The sequence below is a fragment of the Palaemon carinicauda genome, chromosome 13, assembly GCF_036898095.1.
Source record: "Palaemon carinicauda isolate YSFRI2023 chromosome 13, ASM3689809v2, whole genome shotgun sequence".
Taxonomy (NCBI): Eukaryota; Metazoa; Arthropoda; class Malacostraca; order Decapoda; family Palaemonidae; genus Palaemon; species Palaemon carinicauda.
In genome coordinates this window covers 26,444,363-26,461,857 of record NC_090737.1, presented here as the reverse complement: position 1 = coordinate 26,461,857, position 17,495 = coordinate 26,444,363, and the positions used below count along the sequence as shown (strand labels likewise).

The window sequence follows — 17,495 nt, the reverse complement described above, 5'->3', positions numbered from 1 at the left end:
ATAATAATAATAATGATTAATAATAATAACAATAATAATTTTATTAACAACAACAACAATAATAATAATAATAACAATAATAATAAAAATTTACGTACGCTATTTTACGCTCTCTCTCTCTCTCTCTCTCTCTCTCTCTCTCTCTCTCTCTCGTACGCTTACAGTATTCGAAATGTGATTTTTGCAATAAAGAATATTATTGGATGCAGTACTGTACTACGTACGTATACATACAAAAGATTCATGGAAAGGAGCACATCCATTACAGTACACACCATTCTAATATGGTATGACTGCATCTGATTTGCGTTTCATGTTCGATTTAATTTTACTACGTACTGAATTATCGTATGATCACATTCTCTTTTCGTGTTTTATTTCTTTCTGTGCTGAATTATACAGTGATACCTCGGTAGTCGAACGACTCTATACTCGAACAATTCGGAGTTCGACCAAAATTTTCGAGAAATTTTTGCTGCGGTGCTCGACCAAAAATTCGGTACTCGACCAGCCGAACACGTGACGACCGCATGGGCTTTGTGATGATCGCGCCATCTCGGCCACTCTCGCTTGTTCGGGAAGCATCAGTTCTCTCGAGAGCGTCACTCAGACAACGCGCGATCAGCATTCGTTGTGATTTAGTGATTTTCAGTGCTTTTAATTGCTTTTTTAGCTTTCATAATGAGTCCCAAGAAAGTAATGAGTGTTAAGGGGAAGGAGAAGAGGAAAACAGTGCGAACAACGATCGAGTTGAAGAAGGAAATTATAGCGAAATATGAGAATGGTGTACGAGTGTCCGATTTAGCGGTAGAATACGGAATGGCGAAGTCGACCATTTCTACGTTTTTAAAGCATAAAGAAATGATTAAGAAGGCGAATGTTGCAACGGGAGTTACGGCGGTAACTAAGCAAAGGCCACAAGTGATTGAGGAGATGGAAAAGTTGCTTTTAATATTTATTAAAGAAAAACAGTTGGCCGGGGAAAGTGTTAGTGAAGCGTTCATTTGTGAAAAAGCGTTGCATATCTATGAAGAATTAGTGAAGAAAAGTCCGAGTACCAGTGAAAGTGATTCATTTACATTTAAAGCGAGCAGGGGTTGGTTTGAAAAGTTTCGTAATAGAACAGGTATTCATCGTGTTACTAGGCATGGGGAGGCAGCTAGTTCGGATCAAATTGCAGCCGATAAATACGTGGGGGAATTCGATCGGTACATAAATGAACAAAATTTGATCGCACAACAAGTCTTTAATTGTGATGAGACTGGGTTATTTTGGAAGAAAATGCCAGCCAATACGTACATTACCAAGGACGAGACGAAGATGCCAGGTCACAAGCCAATGAAAGATAGGCTAACATTGTTGCTGTGTGCAAATGCAAGTGGCGATTGCAAGATCAAACCCTTGTTAGTGTACCACTCGGACAACCCCCGGGTGTTCAAACGAAATAATATTTGTAAAAGTGCACTACCAGTTATGTGGCGCTCGAACACTAAATCTTGGGTCACAAGACAATTCTTTACTGAGTGGATAAACGAAGTGTTTGCCCCCCAGGTTAAGGCTTACCTCATTGAAAAGAGCTTGCCAATGAAATGTCTTCTGGTTATGGACAATGCTCCTGCACATCCTCCAGGTCTCGAGGATGACTTGAAAGAAGAATACAGCTTTATCAAAATCAAATTCTTGCCCCCCAATACTACTCCCATACTCCAGCCCATGGACCAACAGGTCATTTCAAACTTCAAAAAACTCTATACCAAGGCCCTTTTCAGAAAGTGTTTTGAAGTGACCAGTGACACGAAGTTGACCCTAAAGGAATTCTGGAAGGAACACTTCAGCATCCTCAACTCTGTTAACATGATTGACCAAGCTTGGCGAGGTGTGACCTATAGGACATTGAACTCTGCCTGGCGTAAGCTGTGGCCATCATGTGTCACAGAGAGGGAGTTTGAAGGTTTCCAACCAGAGGCGGGTCCAAGCACTGCTACCCCTGTAATTTCTGATGACACTGATGTCGTTGAGGAAATTGTTGTCATGGGCAGGAGTTTGGGGCTTGAGGTCGACAAGGATGATATTGATGAGCTTGTAGAAAGCCATTCTACCGAGTTGACTGTGGAGGAATTGTTGCACCTGCAACAACAACAGCAGCAGGATCTGATTGTGGAGCAGGAATCTTCAGAAGAGGATGAGGTAAGGGAGGATGTTCCAAGTTCTCTCATCAATGAAATTTGTTCCAAGTGGGCAGATGTGCAGGCTTTTGCTGAAAAATACCACCCAGAAATTGCAGTAGCAAACCGGGCAGTGCATATGTTTAATGATAGTGTCATGTATCATTTTCGAAGAATACTGCAGAGGAGGAAGAAACAATTAACAATAGACCAGTTTTTCACAAAAGAAAAGAAAGCTGCTACATCAAAGCCTGTTTCTCCTCCAAAGAAGAGACAAAGAAGAGAAGAAACCCCTGAAATAGATCTGCCCACCCTTTCATTGGAGAGAGAAACAACTCCTGAAGGAGAACTACCCCGCCACATCATGGAAGGGGACTCTCCTTCCAAGCAGTAACCTCCCCCTTCCATCCTCTCCACATCCATCCCTGTATGCCATCGAACCGCTGCTCAAAGGTATGTTCACTACAGTACAGAAAATGGTTTAAAATTGTTTTATTTTAGTACAGTAAATGGTTTAAAATTGTTTTATAGGATTTTCTGACCAATTTCATACACATTTAGATAATTATTGTTGTTTAGGTACACGTTTTATTAATATTTTGGGCCTGTTCGAGTGCTTGGGAACGGAATAGAATATATACCATTATTTCTTATGGGGAAAAAAAATTCGGTACTCGAACAAATCGGAGGTCGAACACGGATCTCGAACGGATTATGGTCGAGTACCGAGGTATCACTGTATATCATATGTAATGCAATGAACAATCAGTAAGAGCAGATATTACTAATTTAATGGAATTACAGGTAACAAAATATCGTATTTGGTTGTCTTCAGATTTCGCGGTATTTTCGAATTTTCCGGAAAATCCGCGATATGTATATATATATGGGTTATGGGAAAACCCCGCGAAGTGGTGAGTAGCGAGGGTTCACTGTACTTCAATTTCTCGACAACCTGTGATTTCGGGTCAATCTCCAAAAAATCTTGCCTGCAACCATCAGGCCGCTTAGAATGGTTAGCCATTCAGTGGGACCTTTCGAAGCACACGGTGTCTCTCCCTTCCAAAAGGTAAGAGGAATAGTTTCCAAGATAAAAAAATTTTCTCAAACACAAACAGGTGTCCGAAGAGCCTTATAAAGTATCCTCGGACTATTCCAATTCACTTCAGTAACAGATCTCCTAATAAAAGCCAAACTCAAAGACATCAATCGAGTTTGGAGAAAGAGAGCTACAGTACCTATAAGAGACATGGTCTCGAAGATCCCCTCTGTCTTGAAAATGAGACTACGCCCATGGTCCGAACCGAAGGACCTCTCCAAATCGGTTCCTCTACAATTCCCACCTCCACAAGTGACATTCCATACAGCCGCGTCTCTAAGTGGATGGGGGGGGATTACTCCGAACATCAGATGTTTCAGGTTCTTGGTCACTCTCCATGAAACAGTCCCATATCATTGTTCTCAAAGCCATGGCAGTGTTCTTGACCCTGAAGAGAGACTCTCCTCCGAGGTCGACCCACATCAGAGTAGTGTCAGACAGCACAGACGCAGTACACTACGTCAACAGGGGAGGATCCAAGTCACCCAACCTGAATCAGATCCTGGTCACTATCTTCGCCTGGGCAACAGAAGAGAACTGGTTCCTGTCAGCACCTCACCTAGCGAGAGGCCAGAATGTGAGAACGGACTCACTATCCAGGACGGATCCACTGGAGTCAGAATGGTCTCTAGACATAATTTCATTCCGGTGGATACTCAGGCTCGTTCCAGGCCTCCAGGTAGATCTATTCGCAACTCAGATGAATCACTAACTTCCTTGTTATGTGACCCCAACCCTGGACCCTCGGGCTTATGCCATGGACGCATTACCCTGGGATTGGAACCATTAGAAGAAGATTTCCCTATCTCCCCCAGGGAATCTTCTAAAAACTTTTACACAAACTACGCTCCTTCCGGGGCGCAGTGGCTTTAGTACCACCTCACTGGCCAAGAACAGTTGGTTTCCTCTCCTCCTCGAGTTGAAACTCAGTCCCATCCGGATCCCGTTCCTCAAACTGACCCGAGTATCCAAACTCACTGTGTCAGATTACTCAAGGATAGCCAAAACTCTAACTTTGTGGACCAGAGGAAGTTGGCAGCTCGTAGAGATGCGAACATTGAACCGGAAAACGATCTCTTCATCGAATGGGACAAAAGGGACTCGACAATTCGCCAATATGATTCGGCCGTTAACAACTAGTAGGTCCCCTAAGAGTGCAGACCATACTCGTATGTCCCCGCATTTATCCATCTCTTTCTTGAGGTTCCTATTTGACAAAGGCCTAACAGTTAGCACTTTAACCACCATCAAGTCAGCTTTGAAGAAGATCTTCCTTGTTAGGTTCAACATTAACCTAGCTGATTCCTATTTCTCATCAACCCCAAAAAACATGTGCTAGGCTTCGACATTCGGTTCGGCCACAAAAGGACTCTTGGTCTCTGAACGGTGTTCTCAAACTTGCGATGGACACGGACAATGAATCCTGCTCTTATATCACTCTTCTTAGGAAGACTTTATTTCTAACGGCTATGGCCTCAGGTGATGGAACATCAGAACTAGCAGCTCTCTCACGAAACCCAGAAAACATAGATTTCCTCCCTTCAGCCGAAGTACTCCTTTTCCAGACAAAGCTTTCCTAGCTAAAAAATGAGGATCCGCAAAATAGGTGCTCCCCTCGGAAGATTATTCTTCATCCCCAGGATTTTTCTCCGTGTACAGTCACACTCTCAAGCCCCTTTTTAGCTAGAACTGCCACCCGCTCGTCTGGCCCCTTGGTTATCAGGGAACAAGGAGGTACTATTTCCATTCACGGTATCAGGCAACAAATCCTCTACTTCATTAAACATACTAATCCGGAATCATTTCCCCAGGCTCATGATATACGGACAGTAGATGCCTCCAACAATGACTTCCAGAACAGGGACTTTGATGATTTTAAAAAATATACGGGTTGGAAATCCCCTATGGTTGTCAAACGCCAATATCTAAAGATCTTACAGGCCCTTAAATACCCGACGATGGCAGAGGGGAGCCTTATCCCTCCCCATTAATCTCTTCTTCCTTTCTTCCATCTCTTCTCTTCACCCTCCTACCCGCCACTCACACCACGTCGCCGCTCTCCTTGGTAGTTCGTTAGCCCTATGATATTTGCCATGTTTAATTCCTATGGTTTAACTGTTATTGTAGTTACCATTCCTTTAATGTTTAGATATACTTAGACATGTAAGGTTTGATGCCTTTTGCGATTCGACACTCAGTTGGTTCCTTGTCGTCATTATTATTTAACCTTACGTTCCCTATGTCATTTGGCTGGTTGGTAATTGGACGATTACTTTATTATATCATAGTATTGTCGTACATGGTGATTGTATTCTCCTCATTATGTTATTAATTTATTGGGCTTGGAAGGCATTCTCTGGTACTTTTTCGCCGGCCGTCACAGGTCGACCCAGAAAAGGGATTTTGACGAAGGAAAAATCTATTTCTGGGGAGAGACCTGTGACGCCCGGCGAAACCCTTCCCGATTATTTTTGTACGGACCCACCCTTTCCTTGCCAAGCCATATGTTCTTGCAGAAGGATGACCTGGTGAGCGCGAGTGGTAGGTGTCGGTAGGGTAACCCAACTGTATTCTCTAGGGCCTGTCACGGCCCTCCCCCTTTGATGAAGGGATTATCTAAATGGAAGACAGCCTGTGAATAGTGTTTTACAAACGCCCTTTTTAGATATACGACACCAACAAGGTGCTCGCGCGAGGGTTGTAACCTCTGCATTCCATGCTTTTAATTTTCTCTGGTATATTTGGAAGATTTATATCAGAAAAAGTACAAAGAAGGACTTTTTCGCCGGGCGTCACAGGTCTCTCCCCAGAAATAGATTTTTCCTTCGTCAAAATCCCTTTTTTATTTATCAGTAAGTTTAAAGATGTAAACTTAGAAATTCTTAAGTTTCTTTCTTGGCTTTTTTTATAATGATGATTTATATTTAATTCTATCATATTTTGTAATGTGAATAGATTTTATGCAGATTAGCTTTTAATATTTTCCAGAATTATTCTTGATTTGAATTTTTACAGGTTGTTACTTTATCTGTGTATACGTTTTTTATTGGCACAATCATGGGTCGTCAGTTCCTGGATCCAAAGCAAAATATCCCCAAGCAAGACATTGACTTCTATGTTCCAGTTTTTACGTTTCTTCAATTTTTTTTTTACATGGGTTGGTTAAAAGTGGCTGAATCTCTTGTAAATCCTTTTGGAGAGGATGATGATGACTTTGAAGTCAATTGGTTGGTGGACAGGAATTTACAGGTAACAATGAAAATGTTAACTGTGTTATTTAATGATTTACAAATATAAACTGCATTATTAATAATTCAGTAATGAATTATCTTGTTGTAAATATAATATTATAGTACTGCAAGTGGTTTGTTCCGACACAGATACAAACCCTACACTATTTACAGGTAGTCGTCGACTTATGACCGAGATAGGTGTGTTGTAACTCAATTTGGACTTATGTCAAACTTAAAAGTTAGGTTTCTGTAGATTTATTATTATGCGTCATGGTTCGGAAACCATCTGTCATATTTTATCAATATTTTCTCACTGTATATTATGATTTCATTATCTTGTTTCTTAGGGTATTATATGCTCTTGAAATATTTTTCTATTCTATTTTTTAATTTCAGAAGCATTTTAACAGTTAAGAAATACTTAATGTTTTGTTTACCTTTGGTTATGGTTAGCTGATCTGAAGGTCCTGCTACTGTATCGAAAGATTGCTTACATACGTATGGTTTATTTTCTACATAATTTCTTAATTTATTTGAAATATCTTCATGATGAGTATTACATCAGTACCAATATGTTACAGGATATCACAGTTTTCATACAGTTCATTTATAACCATTATTATTCATTTTAATATTTTCTCGGTTTTCTCTGTGCGTGTTTGTGTGCGTGCTCATTCCGGTAGTTCATTATTAAAAGTTTCATACAGTATTTAATTTTTAGTTCATTGTCAAGCCTTCATATCTCATTTGACATTATTGTGTTTAATTTTGGTTTATTGAAGCATTTTTATATTCTATTTTTCAATTTCTTGAGCATTTCAATAATCAACTATTACTTTTGATTTACTTTCGGTAGGCATCAATTGATCTCAAGGTCACAGAACCGTATTGCGATTATGCGCACATACAGTAAAAATAAAACAGTTATTTATATAATTTTCTTAACATTTGAAATCTCTTCATAATGAATATTACATCAGCACCAATATGTTATAGAGTATCACAGATAGTTTGTTAAAGACCTTACTAATAGTTAAAACACACACACACACACACACACACACACACACACACACACACACACACTCTCTCTCTCTCTCTCTCTCTCTCTCTCTCTCTCTCTCTCTCTCTCTCTCTCTCATTAAATCTTAATGTCTTTTGACAGTATGAGAAATTCTTTGTATCATTAATCAATTATTCGATATTGGAATACATTGATAAGATTATTCAGTAATACACTGAAAGGAAATCTTTCGGTTTGCCAGTACGCCATTCTTCACACATATGACGTCACAGAACATGTGACGTGAACTCGATAAAGAATGACTTGCGAAATATGTAAAACCCTTTTCTATTTTCTTGTAAGAAATGAAAGAAAATACCATGTACTAACTTATCAAGCAAAAGTATTTAATTTTTATTATTTGAAAGAAAATATATTATTCTAAGAAAATATTTGTCCTATTATTGTACTTACTTTGAATGAATATCAATCTATTATCAGAGATGAAATAAAACTAGTGTAGAATAAAATTTATGCTAAGTAGTACGTATAACAACAGATACACGCACACAAAATGCTTTGTATTATTACTTGCTGTTTCAATAATGGGAATACTAACACCAATCGTTAGCCTATTGGAAGGAAATCACTCTATTGCCTGCTTGCTTTCTGCCAGTAATACTACGTCACCAGACATATATGAACACAGATATTAAAAATGTATCTTTTTGCTGAAAATGGATACTGTATATTATCAATATAAGAAAATGCTAACTTACGAAGATTAATTAGTTTGTTTTTAAACAAAAATGTATATTATTTCCCAGGATAATTTTTCCGTCGTACTTTTGACATCATCACAGTGGAAGAAATGGTCGTAAGTTGACGACTACCTGTATAGGGATATACTTTCGACAAAGCTGAAAGACGAGCCATGATAATTTTAGTGCGGATAATCACCCTAACCGCTAGTTAGCGGAGGGGGGGGGGAGGGGGGTAGCTGACTACCACACTCACACACCTTGGCAAAGCAACCACTTTTCTTTCTGGCAGCTTGGTAGAGGATGGTCACACTGCTGCTCTCTCCCATTAGAGACTTGCCATTAGGTAATACTATTATTCTTCTTCTGTCAGACGTGTGCTTGATTTTCTGCTTGGAAGTCCCGTGGATACCTGTCCTGGTCCTGAAGGCCGCTCCTGCAGTACCTTCATGTCTTCCATAGAGACGGACCCCCACCTGCTGTGTCCAAATTACTGGGGCCGCCACTGTTCCCTGGATGATACCTGTAGTGAGTGCAGGGAGTGGTCTGCCTCCCAGTGTGAGAGATTTGGGAGACTGAAAAAAGAAGAAGGCTAAGAGCGATTCTTCGCCTTTGGGGTCATCCTCGAAGTCGAAGAAGTCGTGGTCTTCTCCTTTGACCCCCCCAATCTCTTCCCGAAGCTGCTCCTCTGCTGGTCCTCTCTGGGGAACGGCCGGGTAACAGTGCAACTCGGGTTACTCCAGGTCAAGCCCGCAGGTCAAGGAACGGTACCGACTCCTCCGGTAAGCGCCTGCTTAATATCTGACTTCTTTCTGGGAGGTTGAGCCCTCCCCTGTGGGCGCAGGCGATCCCACCCGTCGGTCAGACTCCTGGACCTCGTACTCTCAAATTGCTAAAGATCCTTCAACTGCAAAACCATTGCTTGTCTGTGATCATCTGATTATTTTAATCACTAAATTCCGAAGTAAAAGACTGAGATGGTAGACTTGATCTTAGTATCCCTCCGCTAATTGAAGTACTGTATGCACTCGTGAGTAACGACTTTTTACATCTATCAATGGCAGGGATATTCTTTTTCCTGTGGAACAGTATGCACCTATATTTAATAAATCTATTCAAAGTATCAGCAAAAGCTAATCGGTTGCATTGTGTTTTGGATGTCAGTGCACAACAATCTCATGTAGGCCTGGTCACTAGTGCATCTTCCCTAATTTTCCCTAATTGTGTGAATGTACAGTAGGTGCTAGTACCTTAACTGCCAAAACAAGTCACTTTGCCCAGGTCACTTTGCCCAGCTCAGACATAGAGGTGTGTGTTCAAAGTAAACTAAAGAAAAAGTCTGTAATTAATATTTCGAAAATATACCAGCCCAGGAAAATTATGATATGGAGAAAGAGCATGATTCTGACGAGGTATCTCCTACTTAATCATTAAAGAAACTTATTTCTGAAAGGTAGCTAAACAAATTACTCAAGTTTTGATTCCTAAGTTGTCATAAATAGAATAAATGAATTATTATATCTTGTGCAAAGAAAAAGTGTTATTTCTGGTTCCCATTTAGTGTTTAAGCCTTTTCTCCCACGAAATAGTTAATTACTTTGCCTGAACCCATAATCAATAGTAATAAAAGGAGATCATCAAATGCAGGATTTGCAATCTGGTTAAGTACATAAATGTGGTTTGTTAATAAAGTGGGGAGTATTCTTCAAATACTCTCTCTTGCCCATTCTATAGTAGTGGTTATTTAAAATCTTATAGAAGATAATTTTGCAGGTCATCAGGATTATAATCCTATTTTGGATTATCTTGTTCAAATAAAATTATTTCAGATAGGGCTTCTGAGGCAACAACAGTCTTTGTGTTTATAGATTAAGCATAAGGAATAAGTGTGTTTCTCTAATGTTGGGACAGGTTGATGCACAGAAACATTTCTTAATTTCGTCACCTACTGTAGCTTGGGGTCATGTATTAGTTATACAGTATAGTACATTAAATAATTTTTATCAAAATCAATAGTAGATTGTTTTTTTTATAATTGGTGCTAAGTCAATGAATATGCCAGTAACTAAGACTAGTTTGGAAAATATTGTGAAATTTTGTATTTCCTATTTTATGAAAATAAATTGCTCATTTCAGCTATTAAGATAAAGTACATGCTCAATACTGTACTCAAACATCTAGGTGTGGGTAGTAAACCCTCGTTAAAAATCAATGGCTTGTCATTTCAGCTACGCCGAAAGTAATACCTTTATTAAATAGCTAAGGTTTGTTTAGTTAGGAAAAATACAAATTTGTTATTTTAGCATATGCAATTTTCAGTTTTAACATTTATATGTTTTTTTTCTAGTGCAGGTTTCCAGGTACAGTACATGGCAAATAATAAAATCCTGCTTAGGTATGCTATTAATAGTAAGGGGGTTGAACATTGGGCCGTCCAGTATTTTTCAGGGCGGCTGTTCTCTTTGGCTTTTAATTTTTATTGAAAAATTACTATATTGCTGTAATACGTAAGAAGCTAAAGAGTGCCTATGGAAGTAGTAGGTAAAACTTTGATAAATAAGCAGTTATTTGATTATTTGTTTTAATGTATGTACAATTATACAATACTCTTTAATAATGAAGACCAAGTAGCCTATTATCTGTTACAGGGCTTAAAGCTGCCATCATTCAGTTCAACTTCCAAAGTACTCTCATTTTTGTAAATTTTACTACTGTACATCTCTATTATGTTTTCATCTTAATGCAGATTCTACATTTTACTACTAAAAATAATTTGCTGAAGTTTTTGATCTCCTTGTCCATCAGTTGAATTACTGATTTTAGATCAGTTTTAAAAATATTTGATTTCAATGAAACTTCCTGAAAATCCTGTACTGTTTCATTCTTTTGTCTTGCTATAAAGATGTGCTTGGATTTACTGTACTGTATAGGGCTTTTATAACGTAAACAATGCATTTCCTCAACTTCTGCCAACTTGAATTTCCATTAGTCTTTTGTTCCATGCAGAATTATTTTTTACCGTAGTCAAATCTTAGTTGGATTTAATTCTGGGTCCTTTTTCAGTTTACTGTTATGTCAGATAAAAAGATTTGGGTTTTTATATGAAAAGTGTGCATATTGTAAAAGGAGTTGGTTAATTTTAGAAAATTAATCTTATTCACTCTGTTCATTGTTAAGTATCTGTTTATTCATTCAATATACTGTTTGCAGTGTTTATCAGATTCTATCTTTTCTGATGTGAAGCTTTAAAATTGAATTTTTTTCAATCGTTCCAGGTATCATACTTGATTGTAGACGAGATGCATAGTGAGCATCCAGAACTTATTCAAGACAAATATTGGGATGAAATTTTCCCCTCAGAGCTTCCTTATACTATAGCTGCTGAGCAGTTTAGAATTGAGCCACCGCAAGGCTCGACAGCTAATTTAGAAGTGCCAGAACTAGAACAAGAGTTCTTGCCTCTTGTAGAAGAGGAGGAAGAAGATGAAGAATCTGTTCATGGCACAGATATAGTTCAGGTTTGTGAAGAAGCATATTTCAATTTGCTAAGAGAAACTGGTTTTAACTAAACTCTTCAACATTATGAATACTTCCAAGATCTTACGTACAAAATAGTATTCAGGTTTTACTCAAAATTACTCTATGTGATTTTTCTTCAAAAAATATTAAAATCTCCTGCTGGTACTGTTAATTTTCAATATTTAACTTAGCCGGTGATTATAATAGCTGCAACTCTGTTGCTCGACAGAAAACTCTAAGGTAAAAATTCGCCAGCGATCGCTACACAGGTTGCGGGTGTACCCAACAGCGCCATCTGTCGTCCAGATACCCAGTACTCAATGTAAACAAAGAACTCAATTTTCTCTCTGTCGTGCTACCGACAAGACGTGCTTATTCGCTGTTGCTAAACTGGATTTGTTTTCACAACTAATTGGTGAAGTACACTATTCTAGTTTTGAGCTTTCGCTGTGCAGGCTTTCTCTTCGCATTCCTTGAACTCTTTTTGATTACGGATTCTTTGTTGATGACTTTTTGATAGTTTTTGAATTCCCCTTTGACCAATTCAAAATGGCTGACCCTTCACAAGTCCCAAAATTTAGGAAGTGCAATGCTAGGGACTGTTCAAGGCGTCTTCCGAAGGCCTCTATCGACCCTCACACTGTTTGTTCCAATTCGGGATAAAACCTGTCAATTGGAAGATCGATGTGAGGAGTGCGTTGGGCTTTCGGAATTCGATTTTATCGAATTCCAAAAGTATACACGTAGGCTAGAGAGAGATAGAGTTAGGAGAAGTTCCTCTCGTTCTATTGACATTTCCTCTCCTCATGCCCCACAACCTATTCCTTCCCCTGTAGTGGTTGCTCCTAACCCCCCTTCTGGCACTCAGGAACCTTCGATGGCTGACATGATGCGTGCCATCCAAGCTCTGGGTGAGAGAGTTGAGTCCCTGGCTAGTGACCGTAACCAGCTCATGGCGGATGTGAAGGAGCTGAAGTGTAAAAGTGCAGTGGGAAGTGTTAAAGTGAGTGATAGTGTTGTGGATAGTGTTGCGCTTGAGGGTTCGTCTGTTCGTGCCTGTCGTCCTCCTAGTCTGGGACCTCTTGCAAGCTCCCAAGTCCAGGGGAGAAGCAATGTCGTACGACAAATGGGTTCGAGAGGCTTTAATCAGCGAACAGACGTTCCCTCCGTGGTATCGGGCGTATCTACCCAAGATCGCCCCTGCCTATCAAAGACGAGAGAGCCCATTTATACCTCGTCTTCGGAAGGTGTTTCTCGCAAGAAACCATGGACCGAGGTCTCACGACCGTTAAAGCACAAGTCGGTCCCTTCCGCGCAAGTCCAACGGCTCAGCTGTAGCCACTGGGTCAGTTCGGACTCGCTGCAGTCATCCGATGACTGCTCACCTCCTAAGAGAGGTAAAGCGGTACCGTTTCAGACAGTTACACCGTCTGTCGCCGCACCTGCTCCTGCAGACCCTAGGTGGTCTTTACTGCAAGACATGCAGTCTCAGCTAACGTCTCTTATGCAGGACTTTCGTGCGGAGAAGGTTGCTGCCGCACCAGCCAATGCAGCTCCTTGCCTACAACCACCCACACGCTCGGTTGTGCGTCCTGGGGACGCTGAGGTAACCTTCTCACGCACTCCAGTTGAGAAAGTTCCGCCACCCATGCGTTCCAGTGTGATCTGCCAGCCGCATGTTGACGTTCAGCGACGCACGGAGGTATCCGTTGACGTTCGTGAGGTTCAACAACCGTCAGAGTTGTTTTGTTTTGACGCGGTGTGTCAACCTCCGCATCCCAGTGTGGTTGCCACTGCTCACCCACATCGGTCTAGACAGTCTGGAGTAGACGCTGTGCGTCCTCGCGCTTCTATGGTTGTTGCCAGCTCACAGACTGGGCGACAATTCCATGACGTTGCGTCCGGCTCAGTCACGCATGCACCCGTGCGACCGGACTCAGCTAACCAGCCGTTACCCACTCCGTTGCCGCTTCCTCCTCAATACTCGGATGAGGGGCTTTCTGATGATGATGGTGCTGCACACGTAGATGAACCGCATTCAGAACTGGACGAGCCTAAGTCTACGCAACCCTCTTTGGACTTTAGGAAAGTTTTGGCCCTGTTCAAAGAGATGTTTCCAGACCGGTTTGTGTCTGTGGCTCCGCGCTCTCCTCCGTCAGAGTTTGTGTTAGGCATGCCGTCAACCTCTCCTGCCTTTACTAGACTCGTCCTCGCACGCTCGTCCAAGAGAGCTTTACGAGTGATAGGAGAATGGATGCAGTCCAAAAAGAGTTTAGGGAAGACAGCCTTTACGTTTCCCCCTGCTAGACTCTCTTCTAGATCGAGCGGCTGGTATGCCACGGGAGAAGTTCTCGGCTTGGGAGTTCATGCCTCTGCCCAGGGCGACTTCTCAAGTCTTGTAGACTCTCCCCGCCGGCTAGCCATGAGACGCTCAAAGATATGTTGGTCATCTTCGGACCTGGACCACCTTTTGAAAGGTATATTTAGAGCCTTCGAGGTTTTTAACTTTTTAGACTGGTGTCTAGGAGCTCTAAGCAGAAAGATCTCTCCGACAGAGAAGGAGACTTCCTTGCTCATCATGTCCTGCATGGACAAGGCCGTACGTGATGAGTCTAATGAGCTTGCTGCATCTTTTGTGTCCGGTGTCCTTAAGAAGCGTGAGAACCTATGCTCATTCCTTTCAGCTGGAGTTACACCATGCCAGAGATCCGAACTTCTGTTTGCTCCTCTTTCCAAGTGCCTTTTTCCAGAGGACCTGATTAAGGAGATTGCCGCTTCTTTGATACAGAAGGATACTCACGATCTTGTTGCGTCCTCTGCTCGCAAAGCCACCCCTTTGCCTACCTTGTCAGCTAGACCAAAGATGGACACTCCAGCGTCCCGTTTTATTCCGCCCTTTCGTGGCAGAGCCTCCAGCAGAGGAGGTGCTCGTGCCGAAGGGAGACGTGGACAGAAGAAAGTAACCAAGTCCTTTAAGGGCAGAGTCTGACTGCCAACTTCTTCAGACAGCAGTGGGAGCCAGACTCAAGAACTTCTGGCAGACCTGGGAAAAGAGAGGCGCAGATGCACAATCTGTGAAGTTGCTCAGAGAGAGGTACAAGATCCCGTTTGTACGAAAACCCCCTCTAGCAACGTCTCCCATCGATCTCTCTCCCAGGTACAGAGAGGAAGACAAGAGACGAGCATTGAAACAGGAAGTGTCTCTCTTACTAGAGAAGGGAGCGGTAGTCAAAGTCCTGGACCATCAAACCCCGGGATTCTACAACCGTCTCTTCTTGGTGTCAAAGAAGACAGGAGGGTGGAGGCCGGTGCTAGACGTCAGTGCGCTGAATGTCTTTGTCACAAAACAGACGTTCTCCATGGAGACCACAAAGTCGGTTCTAGCAGCGGTCAGAAGGGAAGACTGGATGGTCTCGTTAGACCTAAGGGACGCCTACTTCCACGTCCCCATCCACCCGGACTCCCAACCTTTTCTGAGATTCGTTTTCGAAAAGGTTGTCTACCAGTTTCAAGCCCTGTGCTTTGGCCTAAGCACAGCTCCTCTTGTGTTTACGAGGCTGATGAGGAATGTAGCCAAATTCCTTCATTTAGCGGACATCCGAGCCTCCCTCTATTTGGACGACTGGCTTCTCAGAGCTTCTTCCAGTCGTCGCTGTCTGAAGGATCTAAAGTGGACTCTAGATCTGACCAAGGAATTGGGTCTCCTTGTCAATATGGAAAAGTCACAAGTGGTCCCATCCCAAACTATTGTATATTTAGGGATGGAGATTCACAGTCTAGCTTTTCGGGCTTTTCCGTCGGCCCCCAGAACAAGCCAAGCCCAGTTATGCATCCAGAACATGCTGAAGAAGGAACGATGTTCAGTCAGGAAGTGGATGAGTCTGATAGGGACGCTATCATCCCTGGAACAGTTCGTGTCATTAGGAAGACTACACCTCCGTCCTCTTCAATATCACCTAGCATTTCACTGGAAAAAGGACAAGACGCTAGAAGCGGTCTCGATCCCCATTTCCGAGAAGATAGTCTTGCCTGACATGGTGGAAGGACAGTATCAGCCTCAGAGAGGGTCTGCCCCTGGCTGTTCAGACTCCCAACCACGTTCTCTTCTCGGACGCATCGGACGTAGGCTGGGGCGCGACATTAGACGGTCGGGAATGCTCGGGAATATGGAACTCGAGTCAAAGGACAATGCATATCAACTGCAAGGAGCTACTGGCGGTACATCTGGCCTTGAAAAGCTTCAAGTCTCTCCTTCAAGGCAAAGTGGTGGAGGTGAACTCGGACAACACCACGGCTTTGGCGTACATCTCCAAGCAAGGAGGGACCCACTCACTGACGTTGTACGAGATCGCAAGGGACCTCCTCACCTGGTCAAAAGGTCTAAACATTTTGCTAGTTACGAGGTTCATCCAAGGCAACTTGAATGTCATGGCAGATTGTCTCAGTCGGAAGGGACAAATCATTCCAACAGAATGGACCCTCCACAAGGATGTATGCAAGAGACTTTGGCCCACCTGGGGCCAGCCGACCATAGATCTCTTCGCAACCTCGATGACCAAGAGGCTCCCAATATATTGCTCACCAATCCCGGACCCAGCAGCAGTTCATATAGATGCCTTTCTCCTAGATTGGTCACATCTAGATCTATATGCATTCCTTCCGTTCAAGATTGTCAACAAGGTACTGCAGAAGTTCGTCTCTCACGAAGGGACAAGGTTGACGCTAGTTGCTCCCCTCTGGCCCGCGAGAGAATGGTTCACCGAGGTCTTCGATGGCTAGTGGACGTTCCCAGAACTCTTCCTCTAAGGGTGGAACTTCTACGTCAGCCACACGTAAAGAAGGTACACCAAGGCCTCCACGCTCTTCGTCTGACTGCCTTCAGACTATCGAAAGACTCGAGAGCTAGAGGCTTTTCGAAGGAGGCAGCCAGAGCGATTGCTAGAGCAAGGAGAACATCCACCCTTAGAATCTACCAATCGAAGTGGGAAGTCTTCCGAAACTGGTGCAAGTCAGTATCTGTATCCTCGACCAGTACCTCTGTAACTCAAATAGCTGACTTCCTCTTATACCTGAGGAAAGAACGATCTCTTTCAGCTCCCACTATCAAGGGTTACAGAAGCATGTTGGCATCAGTCTTCCGTCACAGAGGCTTAGATCTTTCCAACAACAAAGATCTACAGGACCTCCTTAAGTCTTTTGAGACCATGAAGGAGCGTCGTTTGGTTACACCTGGTTGGAATTTAGACGTGGTACTAAGATTCCTCATGTCAGACAGGTTCGAGCCGCTACAATCAGCCTCCCTAAAAGATCTCACCTTAAAGACACTTTTCCTGGTATGCTTAGCCACAGCTAAAAGGGTCAGTGAGATTCATGCCTTCAGCAAGAACATCGGATTTTCATCTGAAACGGCTACATGTTCTCTACAACTTGGTTTTCTAGCCAAAAACGAGCTGCCTTCTCGACCTTGGCCGAAATCGTTCGATATTCCAAGCTTATCGAATATAGTTGGAAATGAACTAGAAAGAGTCTTATGCCCTGTGAGAGCTCTTAAGTTCTATTTAAAACGAACTAAACCTTTACGAGGCCTGTCTGAAGCTTTATGGTGTTCAGTTAATAAACCATCTTTGCCTATGTCAAAGAATGCTTTATCCTATTTTATCAGACTGTTAATACGAGAAGCTCATTCCCATCTGAGTGAGGAAGACCAAGCTTTGC

General features: G+C 42.2%; 1 protein-coding gene across 1 annotated transcript in view; it reads left to right on the top strand.

Annotated features, from left to right (window-relative positions):
- Positions 1 to 17,495, top strand: part of LOC137652236 (uncharacterized) — a 352,081-nt gene that overhangs the window by 268,434 nt on the left and 66,152 nt on the right. Inside the window, 2 exon segments of the mRNA XM_068385477.1 lie at positions 6,280 to 6,513; positions 11,537 to 11,779. Coding sequence (XP_068241578.1) covers positions 6,280 to 6,513; positions 11,537 to 11,779 — 477 coding nt within the window.